Genomic DNA, 20,145 nt, shown 5'->3' with positions numbered 1-20,145 from the left:
TTCTGCAAGTGTTAAATTTTTAGAGGAGTCTTTCCATTTCCGATACTGGAAGGTTCTTTGGCAGGTTAATAGATTATAAAGGGGATGCCCAAGCTCAGAGCTTTCCAGTCTGGTTCCTGTGCTTAGCTCCCTATTAAGATCATTGGGATAAAATTCTATTAAGCCACTTTCTGGGAAGTAAGCTTCACATCAAAGGGGTGACTCCCCTGGATATATGCCTAAGGCCACTTTCCAAGAGCTACTACACTTCGACTGGATTGTGCTCCCGGAGGTGATCAATTCTTGAATAAAAGTTTCCTCTGGACCTTGATGTCTGGACTCCAGTCTTATTCTCAGTCCTTCAGACCTTAGAAAGCAGAATAATGTAGATAACTGAAATGAAATATTTATGCATAAATTTCTGTCCAGTTGTCAGATTTTGAATGGTAAAGAAATCTTAGCCTATCCTGGATTAGACTGGGCACTTCCACAACTTCAAAGTTAAACTTTAGAGTCGTGAGAGACACAACAGATGCGTTCCTTTCTCTGGGACGAACAGTAGATGTTGGCAATATCCTTTGTAGGAACAACAACAAAAACTATTGTTTTGTCTAAACCAGCTTTGTGTGTACAGGCAAATCATCAAGCTTTACCAGACAGGGAGAGGAGGGAGGGAGGGAGGGAGGGAGGAAGGAAGAAGGAAGGGAAGGAAGGAGGGAGGGAGGGAGGAAGGAAGGAAGGAAGGAAGGAAGGAAGGAAGGAAGGAAGGAAGGAGATAAATGCATAGTGAAAGTGCCAACACTGTAGTTTTTTTTTAAATCTCAGTGCTGACTGGCCAAACCCAACATTCTCTAGATTTGTCTCTGAGTATCACTCCACCCTGGCATGCAAACAGTCGGATGATTCCATTCTGCCGGACTGAGGCAGACTTGCAATCCTACAGCAGATCGAACAGAGAATGGCTAGGAAACCAGCGTTGCCAAGCCAGGCTTCCTGGATCATCACCACCCAATGCAAAAAGCTGCCTTCTTCCACCCTGAAGCTTTGAGACAGAAGTTAAGTCGAGCCAAGAGGGAGAAGCCCCTCTTGTGCAATTTATATGAGCCCCCACCCCCTTGCCTTTCTGCTCACAGATGATGGCGGTGGTGGTGGTAGTGGTGGTGGTGATGATTAGGAAGATGGTTAGTCCTAGATAGGTACTTTAACTAGGTTAACCTTGGAAGCTTACTTTATCTCGAAAAGACAACAAAGTCTGCCCACCCCTGCATCACTTAGCCGGAGAAAGACTTGACTAAGAAGGATTGCACCACCCAGATGTTATCAGGATTTACAAAGAAACCTTGAAGTCCATGCTGCGATGCCCCTTGGCACTGGATAGTTAAAGGACACCACCGTGGAAGTGCCAGATTTTCTGAAGGGACCTTTTCTCTGTCGGAAGGTCTGGGGGAGCCTTTGACCCAGTGGGCTCAACCCGTCTGTATGGCACAGACCCTCATCTGAAGGATCTCGGGGCTGGATCACTGAGGACAAGCCGGGTGGAAGTTTCAGCCTTAATCAACACCATCTCCACTCTCAGGATCACGTGAACAAATATGCTCTTATTTTAAGGCAGCGCCTGTATTTTTTATTATACAAGGCTTCCTCCAGTGATTGAATATATATTGAATATACATATATATATATATATAATAAGCCTCATCACTTATTATTTACAAACAAAAGAAAACGTTAAAACTGGCATGGTTTTAAAATTTATTTTGTGGGCTTGTTCCTGAATGATTTTTTTTTAAAGTATATCAATGCTATTATGAAAGCCAGCAAAATCAGGGTCCATTCGCTCTCTTTTATTGGAGCTCCAACAGTGGTTTTTATTCTACCGGGAATACTGGTCTATGGAAATGCCTGGGCAAATCCGCAAGATCAGGTTTAGGAGCGTATTGTCTCCAGAACAAAGGAGGAAGGATATATTCTCAAAACGGCCAACCTCCAGATTTTGACCTAGAAGGACAGCTTTAGGATAAGCAAGGTTCCAGGTAAGCAATTGCATGAGTTTTCATGAGCATTAATTCGTTCTGCAAAGAACTGCAGGATGGTCCAACCTCTGGTGTCTTTCGGGGCATCTCATTTAAGCTGGGACCGGAGCCTTTGTTGGAAACTCAACGCTTTTCTAAATGGCCATTTTCCTCCAAAATAACTTGGGGGGTTGGGTAATTTTTTTTCGGGGGGTGGGGGGTGGCGCACCAGGATTTCTCTTAACCGAAAAAGGGAAGAGGAAAAAAGACAGACCTCTCTTTGCTTCGGATAGTGGGGTTGACAGGATCCCATGTTATATTTGAAAACCCCGGGTGAAAATGATGCCACTGCCTGTGGCATTGTGGACTGACTCTTTCTAAAAAGCAGTGACTTCCCATTATTACTTTTTTGCCTTTTTGGTTTATTCTGCCACGTTTCTTTCATTTTCTCTCTCCTCTCCCCCACCCCAGCCCAGCTTGCCCCACGCTGATAAAGCAGGCTGTCATTATTCCACCCTATTTTTTTACGGAGGTGTAGTTACCAGCGGTTGAAAAGTTCATGAATCTTCGTGTCTTTGAGCGTTTAAACAGAGAATTCACAATCTAGGAAGGTGAGAGGTACCTGCTCCCATCGGTTCTAATGAGCTGGGCAGCCTGCTCTTTTACATGTCTACTCGTGGGCAAGCCCCGCTGATCTCAATGAGACTCGCTAACAAAGTTTCCTTAGGATGACAAACGGGGGGCCGTCCCTCCTTTTCGGCTGGAATATGGTTAATAATTAAATCATTCGCAAAATAAAATGTTAACCGTTTTTCGCTTCTACTCCCTGATCAAATCTTTTTTTACAATAAGGGACATTAAAGCTTTCCAGGTTTAAAGATCTTTTCTTGGACAGAATATAGAAGGTTACAATAGAACTGACGTTTTCTGTCCCTTATAGCGACGGTGCTGAAGCCATACTGGATTTTCTTTGGAACTGATCTTAAAGTGACCCAAGAAGTTTTGGTCCTAGACATATTTACCCGGAGATCAAGCCCGACTAAATTCAATAGGGAAGAAAATATCTTTTGTTGTTGTTGTTGTTGTTGCTGCTGCTGCGAGGAATCTAAAGTTTGCCCGGACTTCTGTTACCGATAATCAGCTCTCCTTCGTTTTATATACATATTAGCGAAATCATTAACAGTGCTGCCAAGCAATAGAAAAGCGTTAAAAAAATGATGGGTTCGGGTTCCTGTATCGGACCAGTCTGGTTCAGAAAATCCAGCAGCCTCGAATCTCCCACCCCACCCTGCCGCCGCCCTCTTCCTTTTCCGTTAGCTCTCAGGCCTGCAAGCCGCGGGCCTGACAAGTTAGTCATCTGAATCCAATTAAGGCAAGCAAGGCATTTCATTTTGTTACGCGACAGGGAACCCTCTGGCAAGGAGCTTCACCTAAAATTTCAATCACCTATTTCCTCCTTCCTCCTTTCCTTCCTTCCTTCCTTCCTTCCTTCCTTCCTTCCTTCCTTCCTTCCTTCCCGTGGGCCTGCAACCACGTCCGAGGCCGGTCCTGCTGCGATCTCAGCGCAGATCCTGAACTGGGCATGAGCACAGGTTGAGGGCTTCCGATCGGGGATGCGCGGCAGCAGGAGGAGGTGCGGGAGGAAAGAGTGCAGGATTGGAGGACCCAGGACAGCCGGACGGAGCTCCCTTTCCTGTTCCAAGACGGGGTTGCTCCCCAGCTCGAACCGGCCGGAGTAAAAAGGCTGCAGATGACTCCGCTTCTTTCTCACTATCGGGGAAAAGCCACATTTCCAAGTAGCTTTTTCCCTGCCGGGTCGCGTTGGTTTCTGCAGAAGGATTCAGAAGTCGATAATTAATTAGGGACAAAATGAAAACCTACCACGTTAATCAACCGCAAGCTTTGGCAAATAATGACCCTTCCGCCAGACGCTTCTATAAGGTGCCCTCCCTTTACCGCCACTTGCTTTTCTCTTTCCCCCCCACACCCCCGGCCCAAATTAAGCCTTACTCTGCCACTGTACGCAACACCTATTCCTAATGAATTTTGAGGGGGTGGGGGGAAGAAAGGAGAAAAATAAAGAAAACCCCTTAAATTGACTTCCTCCCCGCCCCACGTGAATATATGCTGTAAAATACCGACTGGGCCAGGTCAGGCCAGGCCTTGGAGGACCTGGCGTCCAGGTTGCAGCATCGGGGGCGGCCAGTCAGCTCCGCTTTCCCGAAATCCCATAAATTGAAAGTGGCTGGAGAGCAAGAAGGAAGGCGGCTGCTTCACAGCTGGCTTTGGCTCAGGCTAAGAGAAGAAGTTGGGAGCTGGCTTCGGGGCCGGTCTTGGAGGGGGTTCCGAAGCCGGGTTCTTCATTGAGCGGTGAGTTATTGCTATCCCAGCCAAAGGTCATTTCAAAGGCTTAGGCTGGTGAGACGGTCTCTTTCAAATGACTGAGGCTTCATTGTAGGGGAGCACCCCCTCCCGCCCCACAGTAGTTCTATTAATGTCCTCCAAGTTGGGGGAGCAGAGTTAGGGGTACAGGCGGCTATAGGCACAGCGTGGGAATGATTTTAGGTGCGCTTAGGGGGTGGTGGTGGTTAAAATTGATATTGTCTTCGATTAAAACAAAGCAAATGCCTGCCTAAGCTCTGCCTAGCCTGCCCTTGGTGTGAAATCTGAACAAGGTTGCGCTAAAAGACTGGATAGGGAGTCAGTCCGATGGTTGGACTTTTTTTGGGGGGGGGGCAATAAACTCTAGCCAGCCTTGAGACACTTAACATAGAAGCCACTGAATTAAGTGTGTGGGTGTTGCAACGGATTAGGTCTTTTGGGTGCAATAATGTGCATTGAGTCTCCTTCCTCCTTAAAACGCCAGAAACATGGGCCTTTCGCTGGGCACAAGGTTATGTACTATCAACCCCCCCACTTCTTTCTCGGTGCAAAAAAAAAAAGTTAGTACTCAACCCGAGTAGTCTAACTTTACTATTTCTTTAAACACTCCTACACAAAGACAAACAAAAGCAAAGAAAGAAAAAAGAAAAGGCTCTTCCTCATTGCAAATGTTCAGCTTAAAAATGTTATGCCTCTGTATGTGTATGTGTGTATGTGAAAGAGAGAGAGATTAAAACCACAATTGATACCCTAGCATGCTTTTGCAATTATTTATGTCCTTAAATGGTTAAATGTTAGGAGATGATGTTTCTTCATGTATACCGGATACAATATAATTATTCGAGTGTTTGGACAATAATAGTTCGCAAATATTAATTGCCTTTAAAAGTAACCAAATTCAGATATATACTCCTGATAAAGAGTAAATCAAAAGAGGCTGCTATTCCAGGCCTGTGAACCTAAGAATAAGATCCATTGTATGAGAGCTCTGTGAGAGAAATAGCTCTGCCTCACGGATACATTATTTATGAAGTCAGTGGTTCAGAACTGCGGGTGGGGTGGAGTGGGGGGTGAGATAAAAATGCATCCACTGAATGTGCCCCTTTGTTACAGGTGCATCTCATTGTTTTATCCGAGGAAACCACAAGACCGTCCCCGCAGCTTTTCAGATAAAATTCAAGAAAAAACGTGAAAGGGGTGAGTTTGTCTGCAATTTTTTAAAAACAAAAACAAAAACAAAAAAACCTCCAATGGTTCTGTGCACGTTGCCTCTCTCCTCCACGTGGGTTATTACCCATAAATGTTGTTTCCAATGGAAGCGGCCGGAAAAGGAAAAGAAAAAAAAGACCAAAAAAGAAAAAAAAATATTCTCTCTCCCCGTGGCTCCCTCAGGAGCTTTAATACACATAATGTAATGTAAAGTACCTGACTATTCATAAAAAGGTTGATATACAACTGCCTTAAAATGCACTTGGAGCGCACAGATAAAAGGTTATTACTATCATAAACGTTATCCTCCGCCTTCAGTAACATTTATATCCATCCCAGGCTTTAGTAGATCATTATTTATTCTTTTTTTTTTTTTAAGGAGTGGGAAAAGTCTTTAATGGGCCCATATCATAATGATCCTTGTCGAGCCCACAAAATGTATTTTCTTCCTCCATTCTAAACCTTCATCTTGATCAGACCGGACGCTTAAAAGAATTGGGTCGCTTCGGTAGTCCAGCTATTTCAAGCCCCGTCTCCCCGTTTGGGGTGGGGTGGGGACTGGAAACAAAACTCCGTAGGTCCTAGACCAGACCAAGGGAGCTTACCGATGCTGAATTCGGATCAGATCTGGAAAGGTCCTAGCAGCCTGACTGCGTTGCAAACTGCGAGTTAGCGGTAAGAGGCGAAGAGGGCCGGGACAGAAAAGGCGAAGCAGGTTTTTGGATGGCTAACAGTGCTTTCTCCAACCGCAGAGCATTAGGGAAACCCCAGTGAAACGGGGTGGCGGGCCGTCACGGTCCATTTTCATCCATCACCCCGTTCCTCGCCCGGAAAAAACGTGGGGGTTTTTCCCCACTTTCCGGCGGGCGCTGCAGTCGCTCCGCAGGTCAGTCTTCCATCGAAGACCTGGAAAATCATCTCTGGCTCGGGAGGAGGAAAAAAAAAGGGCATTTTTCGAGCTAAAATACGCGGCGGGGCTCCCTGTGGGCGATAAAGTCTCTTCACCTCTGAAGCAAGGGTACTGCCAAGAGAGAGAGAGAGAGAGAGACCGGCGCGGCGGCCTTTTATATACAGATTCTCCGCCTCGCAGGCACTTTTGGCGGCGACGGGCAGCGTCGAGAGGGAGGAGGGGAAGCTTTCTTTCTATGGCCGGCCTTCCCCCCCTCCTACGCAGCTGTTGTGGCTGCTTGTCCTGCTTCTCCTTTCTCCGCTTTCCATTTCTTACTGAAGCGTTTACTGCCCAGCGCCAACAGTCATAAATTTTGCTACACGCCGCCGTGACAGGTGCATTGATATGCGCTGCGAGAACTCGGCTGCTTAATAACCACTCCTCCGGCCTCTCTTAGTGCCTTTTATTTATTCGGTATCATATTAGATATTGATCCCCAGCAGAATTAAGTGTAGTGGGACGCATTGGTCGAGAACTGGGTTGGTAGGAATATGTTGGCTAGGTACCGGATCGAAAGCAGTTTGTGAGCGCCGGGAAGTTATCAAGAGCCCGGCATAGCTCGGGGTTCCCCCGTGGCACCTGGGACCTTTGGGGTCCGAGGAGGAGGAGGAGGAGGAGGAGGAGATGCTGCTGCGCTTCTTTTAGTGCCCCCTTTGGTTTCTAGGGTGAGATGGAGAAGGGTGAAGAGATGAAGGGATTGCCTAAGGGCGCTGCGGTTCAGACAAGGTTAACCTCTGGAGAGGCTTGGCCACGAAGCAGGGTCCTGGATAGAGAGGGACTTCTCCACGGCCTCCCACCCTGAAAAGCTGTATCCTCAAATTTTCCCGTTGCCTTAAAAAAAAAATTAAATTAAAAAAATGCCTTTCAATTTAGGGCAGCCTTGTAAAGCCAAATCGTGTGAGGAAGAAGAAGAAGGGAAAGAAAAGAAAGGAAGGGGGGGGGGTTTAAAGGGGAGGTCTGTATGTGTGCGTTCACAACTCTGAGTGTGTGCCTGTGTGAGATCTAAAAGATGAGCCCCCAAACAGTAAAGCATTGTCCATGTGATTTATGGCCCTCTGCCTCCTTTTTAGGTTCAAGCAGAGTTCACAAGCAGTTGGTATGTAGAGAAAGAAAGAAAAAAAGAAAGAGAAAGAAAGAAGGAAGGAAAGAAAGAAAGATAGTTCTCACTTTGCTGTAATATTCTTTCTGAAGATCTTATGTGTTGTTTGAGAAAATCTGGTTTTAGTGAATGAACCAGGAGGCACCAAGTCATGTGTTGATTCAGAATAAACACCCCCCCCCATGAACTAGTGAGCTTGTAATAGGCTAAGAGATGGACTTTATGATTATGAATGATTATTTATGAATAAATGCAGCCTTGAAGGCTAATAATACACACACCAATGGAAGGAAATCCTGGACATCCTGTAGGTAATTTTTTATTTTATTTCAATTTGCTTTTTAACTTGGGCCCCACTTTATATATTTTTCCTCTTTCTTTTTTTTCTCTAGATTCTTGGGAATGTGCATCTATAAATAAGTATATCTTCCAATAAAGATAAAAAATGTCATAAAACGAATGCTACTTCATCATCTTTCGTGCCACTGTAGGTTGCCAAAAGTTGTTCTTTGTTTTGTTTTAAATTATAAATAACATTCTGGAAGCTTATTTTTCATTTAATTAGTGCATTTATGTCTCACTTTTCCTCTCAAAATTCTGACAGTATTTTAGCTATTTAAGAGTATATGCATGTGTATATTTTCAGTGTTATGAAGTAAGCATTAACAATACATTACTTCCCTATTTTCTCTCTATAGCTTATTTACATTTATTTTAAATAATTTTTAAAATTAAAATACATTAAAGGAACTTGTGAAACCTATCATAATTTAAGTAATGCTCCTGGCCTCTGTATAAAAGATATTGTGATTATTTGCCAGGCAGCTAAAATGTCTTGTATTACAAAGAAAAATATAGGAAATTTAAAATATTTTAATTATAAATATTTTGTATTATGTCAATTACAGCCATGATGTCCCAAAGTAATACCTGAACAGTGTTTTGTAATGTGATATAAAAGATATCAGTATATTTACCAGGAACTAGTACAGAAATGCAAAAGTTTCAGAAGAATTAATAACTCCTTTTTTGTGTGGTCTCTATGTACCACATTTGTAAACCAGTTTAAATGCCTGGGTCTGTGATTTTAACTTTTGTTATCTGAAAATAAAAATGTAAATGATCACAAAAAAGCTAATCATACTCCCTGCTTCAATCTGAACAGCAACAATTCTTTGGGGACCCAAGTTTATTTGGGGACCCAAAAGTTCAGTGAAAGTGAAAACAACGGAAAATGAAAATGCGTTTTGGTTCAATGGGGTATGTGTTCAGCACTTCATGAGATTATGTGTAAACTATATTAGGGACCTGTCTGGAGAAACAGAACTTTATAGCAGTAAGAATGGGAAACCTTATAGTTATGATCCCTGTGGTGCAACCTTCCCTACACTTTAGCCATGGATTTATTCCACTGAGCCCAGTAGGCCTTCTGAATAAACAAGGCATAACATTGAACTGCTTGATGCTTATTTATAAGTACTGTTAAATTGGAAACAATAAGTCTAGTTTCTAAAGTATTTACTTGGTTTTCTAGATTGTTGGTGCTACTTCTTTTATAAAATAGGATACTTAGCAAATGTATTTGAGAAGTTTCAGACTTAAACACTTTGCTTAAAACTAAAGTCATGGGTTTGACTTCTACAGTATGTAAATGCATTGTGCATTTGATACCAAGCATCAATTAACATGCATTTACTTATTTATTATTATACTTAGCCTGCTTTCTAATTTTCTCCAAAGACATCTATTAGATAACTTCTTGTGGTCCCAGGGTCATCCAATGGATGAGCAGAAATGAAAAGTCTGGCCTTGCCATAATTCCCCACCCCCCCAATTGATATTTCAAGTCATTGGCCCATATAGAGCTAATGAGATATGGAGACACCCCTAAACACCGAGAAAGGAAATTCTAATGTTTCTCCCAAGCATTGAAGGCCATGCTTATACTCAAAAGGGAGCAAAGAAATAACAATGCACAGATCATTATGAATATTTTGGGGAAAAAACCTCTCTTTTGTATATGAGCAATTCTTTTTTTCTGAAACAGAAATGGGATTTTCTGCATGGCAATAAACCTACAAAAGAGCTTCTCAATGAAAAGTGGACTCTGAAAATAATACCCTATAGTTTATGTAGCTTTTAGGTCAAACTACCCCACCACAAACATCTGCTGAAATATGTCTGAAACAGAAAAGAAGATAGCTGACATAGGTTCTTTTTTCTTCTTTAGCTTGCAAATGAAAGTTACTGAATGCCCTCAGTTACACTTTAACTTCTTAGAACTCTTCCCAGGAAAAACAAAACAAAACGCTAAGAGTCAGGATTTACAATACAGATCGACTTTTCTCCGGTTTTTCAGGTTCCAGTTCTGGTTCAATCCATCATGTCACCCTTGGCTATTAATGCACGCATGCGCAACTTGAGGGGGAAAAACAAAACAAGATAAGGGGGTGAAAGAGAAAATGCAATAACAAAAAAAAATGTTGGTTAATATTTATACCAAAATAGAACAGCAGTCAAACACTGAGGATACAGATATACTTGAGTACAGCAAGGCAGAGAAAACTTTATATTTCTTAAAAAGAATTAAAATAATCCACACAGAAGCAATAAGGCTGCTTGTGAAACTGTAGAATGAAATGCAGACAAAGTTTAAATCAACATTTCCTTTTAAATAGCAGATTGTTATTTAACAAGGCAAACTCAATTGCAACAACTCTCCATTCTTTGCTAAAAGTCTATCACCTTTTAAAGTAAGCAATTAAGTGCAGTTTATAATAGGCAGTGGTTGTCTTTCGGGGTGCCTGATAGTGTCTTTTGGACTTCCCCAGGAGATTGATTTGTATAAACTACAATCACTTTTGAGGACCAAAAGTGATATTAATCATTATATTTGAAGCAACTTCTTTCCCTCTGTTATTGCCCTTATTTTCATCTTTGTTATTTCAGACTGATAAGATATAATGCCATCTGGGTGATGGGGGTAAAAAAAAAAGCTTTAATGTGCTGTATTAAAATAGACTGTATTAAATATTATTATAAATGCTGCCTGCCTGCTTAAGGTAATGGCCACAAACTTCATCCTAGATTATTTACACTTTATTGATAAGAATTATATCAAAATTACCTTTCCCCTATTGCCCAATGTGACCAATCCTGAGGCTCACTCTGATAGTAAGATAACTTGTCTGGCCCCTCTTTGACAATAAATAATGCCAAAATCAAATCTCCAAAAAGATGTTCTCCAAATGTATACCTTTCTAGGAAAGCAGTGAGGAATATTTCAGTTTAGGTTAGCTTTTCAAGACTGGCATTCTCCAAGTCTGTAAGATTGCAAGTCTTGTTTTATCCCACCAAACAGGGTGGGCATGTTAAGTATTCTAGATTAAGACTTCTGGAAAGTATCAGTTTAGGCAAAAGAAAGTATCACCCAAACTTGTATGGAAACATTTGTGCCTTCTTGCTTGCCTGAGGCTAATTAAGTTCTACTTTCCTGGATTTTGTAGAGGCACACTTCCATGTGAATGGAAATGCAAAGTATAAGACCCTGACTGAATCAGAACTACTCTCTGCATATCCTGATTCTCAGTATTCATATTGGAAGAGGAAGCAATTGATTTCAATGGCATTTGTGACATGTAACTTTGTTTAGGATGCGGATGAAATCTATGAATAACTGACTGCCAGATATCTGCTTAGATGGAAGGGGAAAAAAGGAGAAAGTAAGTTGGCAAGTGAGGCCAATGATGAAATGTGTGAAATGCTTGGATGGCTGCCTACCTGTGTATTCAAGGGTGAATATGCAGGTATAGAGCACAGCAGTAGAAACCACCCATAAATGACAAGGACTTCCTTGCTATGGATGGGCAGATAAGTCAAATGTTAGACTAGACTACTGAAGGTCTTTGATGATTTAAGAACAAGTGAATTAATGGGATTCTACTGTTTGTCATTGACAGGTTGTGCTAAAAGCTTTGGGCAGTGTCAGCCTTGCCAGGTAAACCAGACAGGAAATATCAGAAATAACACAGCCCCTTTATTGTAAGGCTTAATCAACAGAATCTTGAAATTCTGAAAGTATTTATCTCCTGCCATCTCCTTTACAGCCTGAAAAGCTAGGGAGGGTCCCTTCAGAGCTTTTTGCTCTGCTTTGTAGCTGTGGGCTATGCCATTTCTCTTCTGACTATTCCCATGGCAGTATCTCTTCATCAGTCTCTCAAAGTCTTCCTCACACACAAGTGGGTAGGGTGCATCACAAAACCTAGTGTACGAACTGCTTGGACTAGCTAACAAGTCATTCTCTAGACCAGTCTTTTTCAAATTGGTGCCCTGGAGATAAATTGTACCGCAGCTTCCAGAATCACCAGCCAATATAGCCTCTGCAAACCAACGCATGTATTGTGATGAGTTACATTATTTACAGACAAACAGGTGTTCTTGGCTGTACAGACCTGGGTTAAAAAGACCTCAAGATAGCTTTCTTCTGGTCCATAGACAGTTGTGCTTTTTGTGAAACCCTGGGAACTATTCCAATGGCCAAAATGCAGTTGGAACAACAGGAATCGTATTTATCTCACACTTTAATGTTATCAAGAACGAGGATAACATTTCCAGGCGATAACCTCCCCCACTTCTCCTTTGCTTGACTTTTAAAACCATGGCAAATGTGCTTCTGTACAATTATATGCATAGTTTTGTATTTATTTATTTATTTATTTAGTCATGTTTATGTAGTGTGTATTAGAGGTTCCCTTTGAGAGCTGCATGCAAGGAAATTTCATTTTAATGTATGCCTATTAGCGGACATTCAGAGCGGCAATAAAGTTATTCTAAGCCTTCAGTGACGGGTTGTGTCAATGTTACTTGCTGGCCTGTCACTGGGTGCCTGGATTAAGGTAACCGAGGCGGGGTGGGAGAGTGACGGAGTCCTGTCGTGCATAACTCGAAACACAAGAGCCGCACCATGTCTGAGGAAAACAGGGGACACGGCCGAGTCACGCCTTCAGACACGTGCACTCTCCCGCCTCAAATGGCTTCTCGTCTCCTCTCTGTCCTCCAGGTGTTCCGCGGGCAGCGACTGGCCGGAGCCCAAGACGCGAGAAAGCAAAGGCCGAGCAACGGGAGGGCCGTGACGGTCAATGTTGTTTGAGCAGGCGCCCGAGGCCTTGGCGACCGCAGAGCCCAAGATGCAGAAAACCGCCTACTACGACAACTCGACGCTCTTCGGAGCTTACGGCGGCGGCGGCGGCTACGGCAAAGCGGACGCCTACGGCTACACCACAGGCCCGCCTCAGCCCTACGCCCAACCCGCTCTGGAGACTGAGTACCCCGGGTCGGCTTGCTCCCTCCAAACCGCCGCCCCTCTCCGAGGAGCGCCCCCTGCCCACAAGAGCTCGGAGCTCGGCGGAAGCTGCATGCGGCCCGGCGGGGGGAGCCAGGCGGTCCCTCAACCGCCGCCGGGCCTGGGCGACCAGCCGCAGCCGCCTCAGCAACAACCGCCGCCGCCTCCTACGCTACCCTCCCCCTCCCCGCCTAACAACGCCGCCCACGCGGGGTCTGCCAAGAAGGGCAAAAGCGGGCCTAATTCTTCCAACGGCTCCCCGGCCACGATTAGTAAGCAGATCTTCCCCTGGATGAAAGAATCGCGGCAGAACTCCAAGCAGAAAAACAATTGCCCGCCCGCAGGTATCCAGCTCGCTTACCTGGGTACCTATGAGGGCGGGGTTGTCCCCCCCCCCGCTCCTTCTGAGAGGGTGATGTGGCCTGGAAGTCATTGAAGCGTAAGAGGCGCTGCTAAGGCAGACCCAAAGCCCATCCAACATCCCCACCCACCCCCTTGCTACTAAACTGATACCCAGGGAATGCCCTCAGTAGTAGGCCTGCCTCTAACAATCTGCCTCTGAAACCATTCTGAGGCACCATTTTGTGGTGGCCCCTGGCAGCCCCTTTCTGGAATGCCATAAAAGCAAATAAATAACTGCATAACCGTAATTAATTCTTTCATTGCCCTTTTTAGAGCCATTTGTTGAGCTATCAGGCAAGGCCACTTCTTGTAAAACAGCCAGACGAAGACATCATTTCTCCTTTCACACTTTTGGTGGGGCTGGTTGGGCACGATAGGAATTGTAATCTTACACATTTTAAGATCACTAGTTTGGGGGGAGGGGGAAGCAGCCTTTAATTGACATGAAAACGTCTGTAGGCAGGATTCAAGATTCCTGCCCCTCCTCCTCCATTTGGAGAAAAGGCTTGTGGTGTCACATCCCAATTTCTGAAACTTAGCTGTCTGTCCTAGGCAGACAGCTGGGTGGAGATGTCTGGTAGACATAAGCACAGCTTGTAACATCAACTCATCCATGTTTTAAATGTATTCCTCTTCTAGATTGCAGGATTCCTCATAAGAAGTTCCCTACTGAAAACAAACTTTATAAATTATATTAAAATCAATGCCACTTTTCGTGTAAGAACATGTACCTGAAAATGTCCTATATAAACCTATGGGATTTAGTTCTTACTTGGCTGAATTTGTAAATTGAACAGAAAAGAAATGAGATATTTGAGGAGCTCACTCTCCGTGTTACAGTATTTCAAAGTTGAGCAACTCAATATATTTTTCAAAGTAGATTGCCAGATGTTCTTTATTTTTAAAATACATATTTTTTTTTTCAAAGAGCCTTTACTAACACGTCATGACTCTGAAGTAAATATTAACCATGCTGCTTAATTTTTTAAAAAAAAATAACAATTAAGCTCTATAACCAGGGTTAGCTAATAAGTCCTTGCTTGAAGCCAAGGTCCAAATTATACTTTCCCCAGCTCTGTCCAAGTCATGGTATGTTCTACTCAAAATTAGGCAACTAATTATGGCATAGGAAAAAGAAATCGTTCAAGTTCTTCTCCACACCACCTCATTACAAAATATATATAAAAAACCATCGGCCTTTGTGATATGCATAGATCTGAATCCTGGGGCAGTTGCATTGGTCAGCCTAATGGCTGTCTCTAGGAGATCATCCCTCTCAATTTCTTTTGCTCCTTTATAGAGAATCTACAAAATCATTTGAGGTGTCTAAATGCTAGTAATTCCAAAGTGGATGATGAAACGAGATGAGACTGTCTCCAACTGGGCGTGGCCTTCTCTAAAGCCACCCTGCTGACATAATTTTCTAATCCATCAGGGGGAGGTGCTGGGACTCTACTTGATGGCCTCCACAATCCTCCCCTTTTCAAAATTGTCTGATGTTCAGAGAGAGGGAGGAGCAGTGCAGACCCAGATCCTGATAGTTGACTCTTTCTAATTTTGAAATGGCTGCTCAGTTGGGTGAGGGAGATGGGGGGGGGGACTTTTCCCATGTGGATCCCCAGTTCAGTAGCCTTCCCAATAGTTAGAGCACTATCTCAGAGATAATCAGCACACTTGGGGCTCTCACTGCTGCATTGTCTTCAGAGTTTGGAGCCTGGGTCCTGTCCTGTTTGGATCCCTTCGACAGACCTTCCTGGGTTTTGTCAGGGGATCAATTGATTTCTCCAATTAAATTAGATGATTTACAGCTCTCTAGCCAGAAACTGGAACTTTCCTATCCCTTTGAGCCCCCCTCCCCCACCCCCAGCATCCAGCTTCAATCACTGGCTGTCCAAATAGGTATAGAGATGAACCTAGTTTCTTGTTACCCACTTTGTGGAATGGGTGGATGAGATGGGGTGGATGGCTAAGAATTTCAATGGGGCTGGTGAGAAGAGAAACACAAAAATGATCTAAGGCTTTGTTGGAAGCGTCCCTTGACATGCATTTCACTTTCCCTGATTATGAGGCAGGGGCCTTCACATATTGATTGCAATGTGCAAAGCACTGAGACCTGGGCTCTTTTGAATTTACTGTGAAAGCCAGCTTCAAATGGAAGGGAGGGGAGGAGGGCAGGAATTAAGGGAAGGGAATACAGCTGAAACTGCAGTGGCGGTGGCGCTGTTGGTGCCCTGCATTGATCATCTACCCCAGAGACTGCTCTGAAAATTATTGAATAGTGTCCGTTCAGAGTGCAATGTGAATGGCTGGATCCGAATTGGGCATTCAGAGTTGTTCAGGCATATTTTTCACATTGGCGTTCAGTCCACTTGCAGCTTTGCAATACCAAAGGATCTTCAGCTTCCCACTCTACAACAACTTCTGCCCACTTATGCTAGGGCACTCTGCATGGTGGATACTATCCAGTGGGGTAATTCAAGCAGCCCATCGACCTATCTCTTTTCTTTCTCTTTGACAGGAGAGAATTGTGAAGACAAGAGCCCGCCTGGCCCAGCTTCCAAGAGAGTCCGCACAGCCTATACCAGCGCTCAGCTGGTGGAGCTGGAGAAAGAGTTCCACTTCAACCGCTATCTCTGCCGTCCTCGCCGTGTGGAGATGGCAAACCTTCTCAACCTGACTGAGCGTCAGATCAAGATCTGGTTTCAGAACCGTAGGATGAAATACAAAAAGGACCAGAAAGCCAAAGGGATTATGCACTCCCCGGTTGGCCAGTCTCCAGACCGGAGTCCACCCCTAAGCGGTCCGAGTCACGTTGGCTATACCAGCCAGTTGCCCAGTGTTGGGAGCCTGAGCTACGACACTGCTCCATCACCAACCTCCTTTGCCAAGTCGCAGCAAAATCTGTATGGCCTGGCTGCCTACACAGCTCCGCTCAGCAGCTGTTTGCCCCAGCAGAAAAGGTACCCTGGAGCTGAGTACGACCACCACACCATGCAAAGCAATGGGGGTGGTTTTGCCAACCCTAGTTTGCAGGGTAGCCCTGTCTACGTTGGAGGGAACTTCGTGGATTCCATGCCAGCCTCCGGCCCGATGTTCAACATCAGCCATCTCTCTCACCCTTCCTCTGCTAGCGTGGACTACAGCTGCGCTGCTCAGATCCCTGGCAACCATCATCATGGACCTTGTGACCCCCACCCCACCTACACAGATCTCACTTCTCATCACACATCTCAGGGAAGGATTCAGGAAGCACCCAAACTAACACATCTGTAGTAAAATGGAACATATGGCGAGAAAAAGAGGGAGAAAGCGGGGAAGAGAAAAGAAAGAAAGAAAAAGAAAGAAAAAAAGGAATGAAAGAAAGAAAGAGAAAGATCCTCATGTTTCAATTACCTCACTTTTTCCTGATAATTATTTTTCAGAATCCTGAGTGTTAGTGGATTGTGTGTATGCGTGTGTGTCCAGTAACAGCTAAATTATCTTGTTTATTTCATTGACAACTCCTGAACTCTATGGTTTTGTTTTTCTTTCTTTTTGAATTAAAAAAAGTTTTAAAGCATGACAGTGCAATATCCTTTAAAATTAATTCCCACAAGGGAATATTAATTGGTAAAGATGTACTGAAAAGTAAGTTGTAGAAATTTGTTAGTATTAGCAAAACATGAGTACTGATGAGGAGTTAAAGACAGTTGGGACCAAAATGAGGACCTTATTCCAGAGATGTTAATTTATGGGATCCTTCAGCAATGTGGACAATTGCTTTGGACTGAAATAAGATGTATTTATTATTTTAATAACTTTTTAAAAAATACTCATTATTTAATCTTGGCCTTCAATGTATTTATGTGGATATTTGTAGAATTTCTTCATTCCCTTCTCCCTAATTTTGAAAGTTAATTCAGGTCTTTGATAAATACATTTTCACCTATTTAGTATATTTGATCTGAAATAGAAAGAGTAGTTTTGAACAGTTGTAACAGTGGCTGGTGTTTGTAGTTTATGTAAGGATTAAGCAAATTGTAAGTCAAGTCATAGAAAAATACAAAATTGAAGTATTATCACAAACAGCCGTTACATTTTAAAACATAAATATACAACATATTAATTTATTTCATGATTGTTTGGTATCCTTTTACTTTTAAAATGTTTAAAAATATTTAGGTGGGAGTGCATCTTATTTAAAACTGTTCTCTCCTCTGGCAATTTGGGTTTTGGCCTTCTTTGACATCCATAAACCATCCAAGAAGCTATTAAGTTATAATGCAGTTCCATACTTGTTTTCTCAGAGGTAAGCCCCATTGAGTATAATGGAATTACTTCAGCTATGAGTGTCTCAAATGACATCTTTACTATCTATTACAGAGACCATTTTGTCGTGTTGTTTTAGCGTAAAATAGCCAAAACCTTCAGATAGATTAGAAACAATATAATGCTATTGATGTCATTTAGTATTTCCACAGTAATTCAAACTAAGAACTATCCCTTTCAGTTATTGTTATTATTATTGTTATATTATTTATATGCTATTTATGCTAATCATAGATCAATTTTGTACACCTTATCAGAAACCAGAACTTACTTTTGCTGATTAAGGAGGAAAAGGAGAAGACAAATTTTGAATGAAATATTGACAATCAAGTATCTACAAGAAAAGACTGTAGTAGGGTGTAGGGAAATCTGAATGGCTTTTGAGATAGGAAATTACTAGATCTATCAATATTTAATATAGTTGTTTGTAGCAGGCATTGATGCAATCCTCATGTAAACAAATGTTTCTGCCTGAAGTCTAAAATGGACAAGGAACACAAACATCCTTCCTGAGCTCCCACTTTCTTTATTTATGTGTTGTATTTAATCTCTCCCTGGATTTATTATAAAGTATTCCTCAGCATAAAAGTGACACTAGGTAGATGTTAGAAGCTACAGCTGTCCATTCATTCAGAAAGAAGCATTTCTTACTGTCTTCCAGACTGCTCAGTTAGGATGCAGATCTTTGGAAATGCCTTGGACAGGGGCAGAGGGAAACCTCCCATTTCGGCTTGACTAATAGTGCCATTCCATTTCTGTGCATCCTGATGGCAGCTCCTGCAGTTCTTTTTGTTGGAAGAGGATTTTCACTCTTACATTTGTATCTGGCTGGACAATGATGGTGACAGTATATTTAAAAAATCATGTTATTGCCCCTCATTCCTTTTGCCGTTTTTTTTTTAAATATACCATGCTAACAATGAAGATGGAATATGTACCCTTTTGTTAAATCTCACTTTTATCCAAGTGTTGTAAATCTGTAAACAAGACAGAATAAACAGCTTCGAATGAAGAAATATTTTAACCACTTCTGGATCTAAAGTTGCTTTCTATGACATTTTGCTTTTTCTAAAATGCACACACTCAGAGCTATTATAAAACCATAATGTGCACAATCAGTAAGCTCTAATTTGAACAAGTACACAATCCCTAGAAAGTTTTCCAGGAAATTCCTGCATATCAACATTGATAAATAAATAACATGTCTAATTTATTTTGTGTTCCTCATAGGAGGACCTATTTTATTTTCAACATCTATAAATCAAAACTAGACATATGGAACGGAACTTGGTGGGCCTTTCTAGGATGTCCTGATATGATCCACAGCTCCATGTTTTATGGGCTTAACTTCAAATGGCATCTGAATTGTTTTGTGTTATTTTTCTTCTCTGAACTCATATGAAGTGAAAGCAAGTTATGAACCTTCTGGGAATGGGAGAGAGAAACAGAACTACTCATACACACAGATAAACACAACTAGTCTTGGTATAGAGATAACTTTATTTTCAAACTTTTCATTGGGAAATCTTGCAAAATAAAACTGGGATTTTGGTAATTAAACTGTGATCAAGATCGTTGCACAAAGATTTTTATTTCTTTTGATTGAAGTCAAGTTGTGCCTGAAAGACCACACGTTTAGAATTGTGTTGGGTGATGTAAGTCGAGATGCGAAAATCATAAACCAATTGAAATAAATCTTGCCTTGGCTCTATTTTCTACGGGTGGTTTTTTTTTTTTTTTGGTCTGACTGCAGGGGGCCAAGAACAACACTATTCACGAGTTAAAACAAATTACTTGGCAAAAAGCCTCTCCTATTTCACTAGCATTTACTTCCATATAAACAGGTGTGGGATTTGTGTCCAAGAAGGAAGAGAGATGGAATGCCATTTTTTTCAAAGGGAAAATTCTATTTATTTTATTCAATTTCTATACCTGCGCATAGCAATCCATCTGATTCTTGCTTCTGATTGTAATGTCTGATAATAACAAATAATTTCTGGCTCAAAGTTTCTCCTGCTATTTAGAGGAGCCATTTCCACATATAAAATCTGCTCTGTCCCTGAACTATTGTTTTATCTGAAAGAACTACAGCATACTGGAATAGGGTCTAAGATCTCAGCCTTTGTGAAAAAAACAGCAGCATTTTTTTCTCAAGGAACTTCCAGGCTCTGTGGTTTCTAAGAAGAACAGGGAAGGACAGAGGAGGACATTTCCATTTAACTTTACAAAATCATAGCAAAGCTGAAAATGCATTTCTTGAAGATGTGCCTCTTTTTAATTATTTGAAGCTTAAGGACCAACCTTGGGGCCGGGTGTCTTTATTTAGCTATCTCAAGTCCTAAACCTGCACCAAAAACAAAATGCGATCAGATTTTGAAATATAGCCTTTTTCAATTCTATACTACCGCAATTTTCATTTCAGACTTACCGTTGTCTCACCTTAAAGTTTATTATCGATTCCCCC

The 20,145-nt window shown here is 42.4% G+C and overlaps 1 protein-coding gene across 7 annotated transcripts in view; it reads left to right on the top strand.

The window, feature by feature from the left end:
• The window catches only part of HOXD3 (homeobox D3), a 55,233-nt gene extending 35,904 nt beyond the window's left edge, over nucleotides 1-19,329 (top strand). For 3 of the 7 annotated variants that reach the window (XM_058189981.1, XM_058189992.1, XM_058189968.1), the window contains 4 exons: nucleotides 5,487-5,570; nucleotides 8,023-8,117; nucleotides 12,690-13,315; nucleotides 15,892-19,329. In XM_058189981.1, the coding sequence (XP_058045964.1) occupies nucleotides 12,769-13,315; nucleotides 15,892-16,646 (1,302 nt within the window). In that variant the 5' untranslated portion in view covers nucleotides 5,487-5,570; nucleotides 8,023-8,117; nucleotides 12,690-12,768 and the 3' untranslated portion in view covers nucleotides 16,647-19,329. The other 4 variants (XM_058189997.1, XM_058190002.1, XM_058189975.1 and 1 more) reach the window with 2 other exon arrangements.
• Nucleotides 19,330-20,145: the final 816 nt, after the last annotated feature.

Source organism: Ahaetulla prasina, chromosome 1, assembly GCF_028640845.1.
Source record: "Ahaetulla prasina isolate Xishuangbanna chromosome 1, ASM2864084v1, whole genome shotgun sequence".
Classification (NCBI taxonomy): Eukaryota; Metazoa; Chordata; class Lepidosauria; order Squamata; family Colubridae; genus Ahaetulla; species Ahaetulla prasina.
This window is presented reverse-complemented; position numbering and strand designations above follow the sequence as displayed.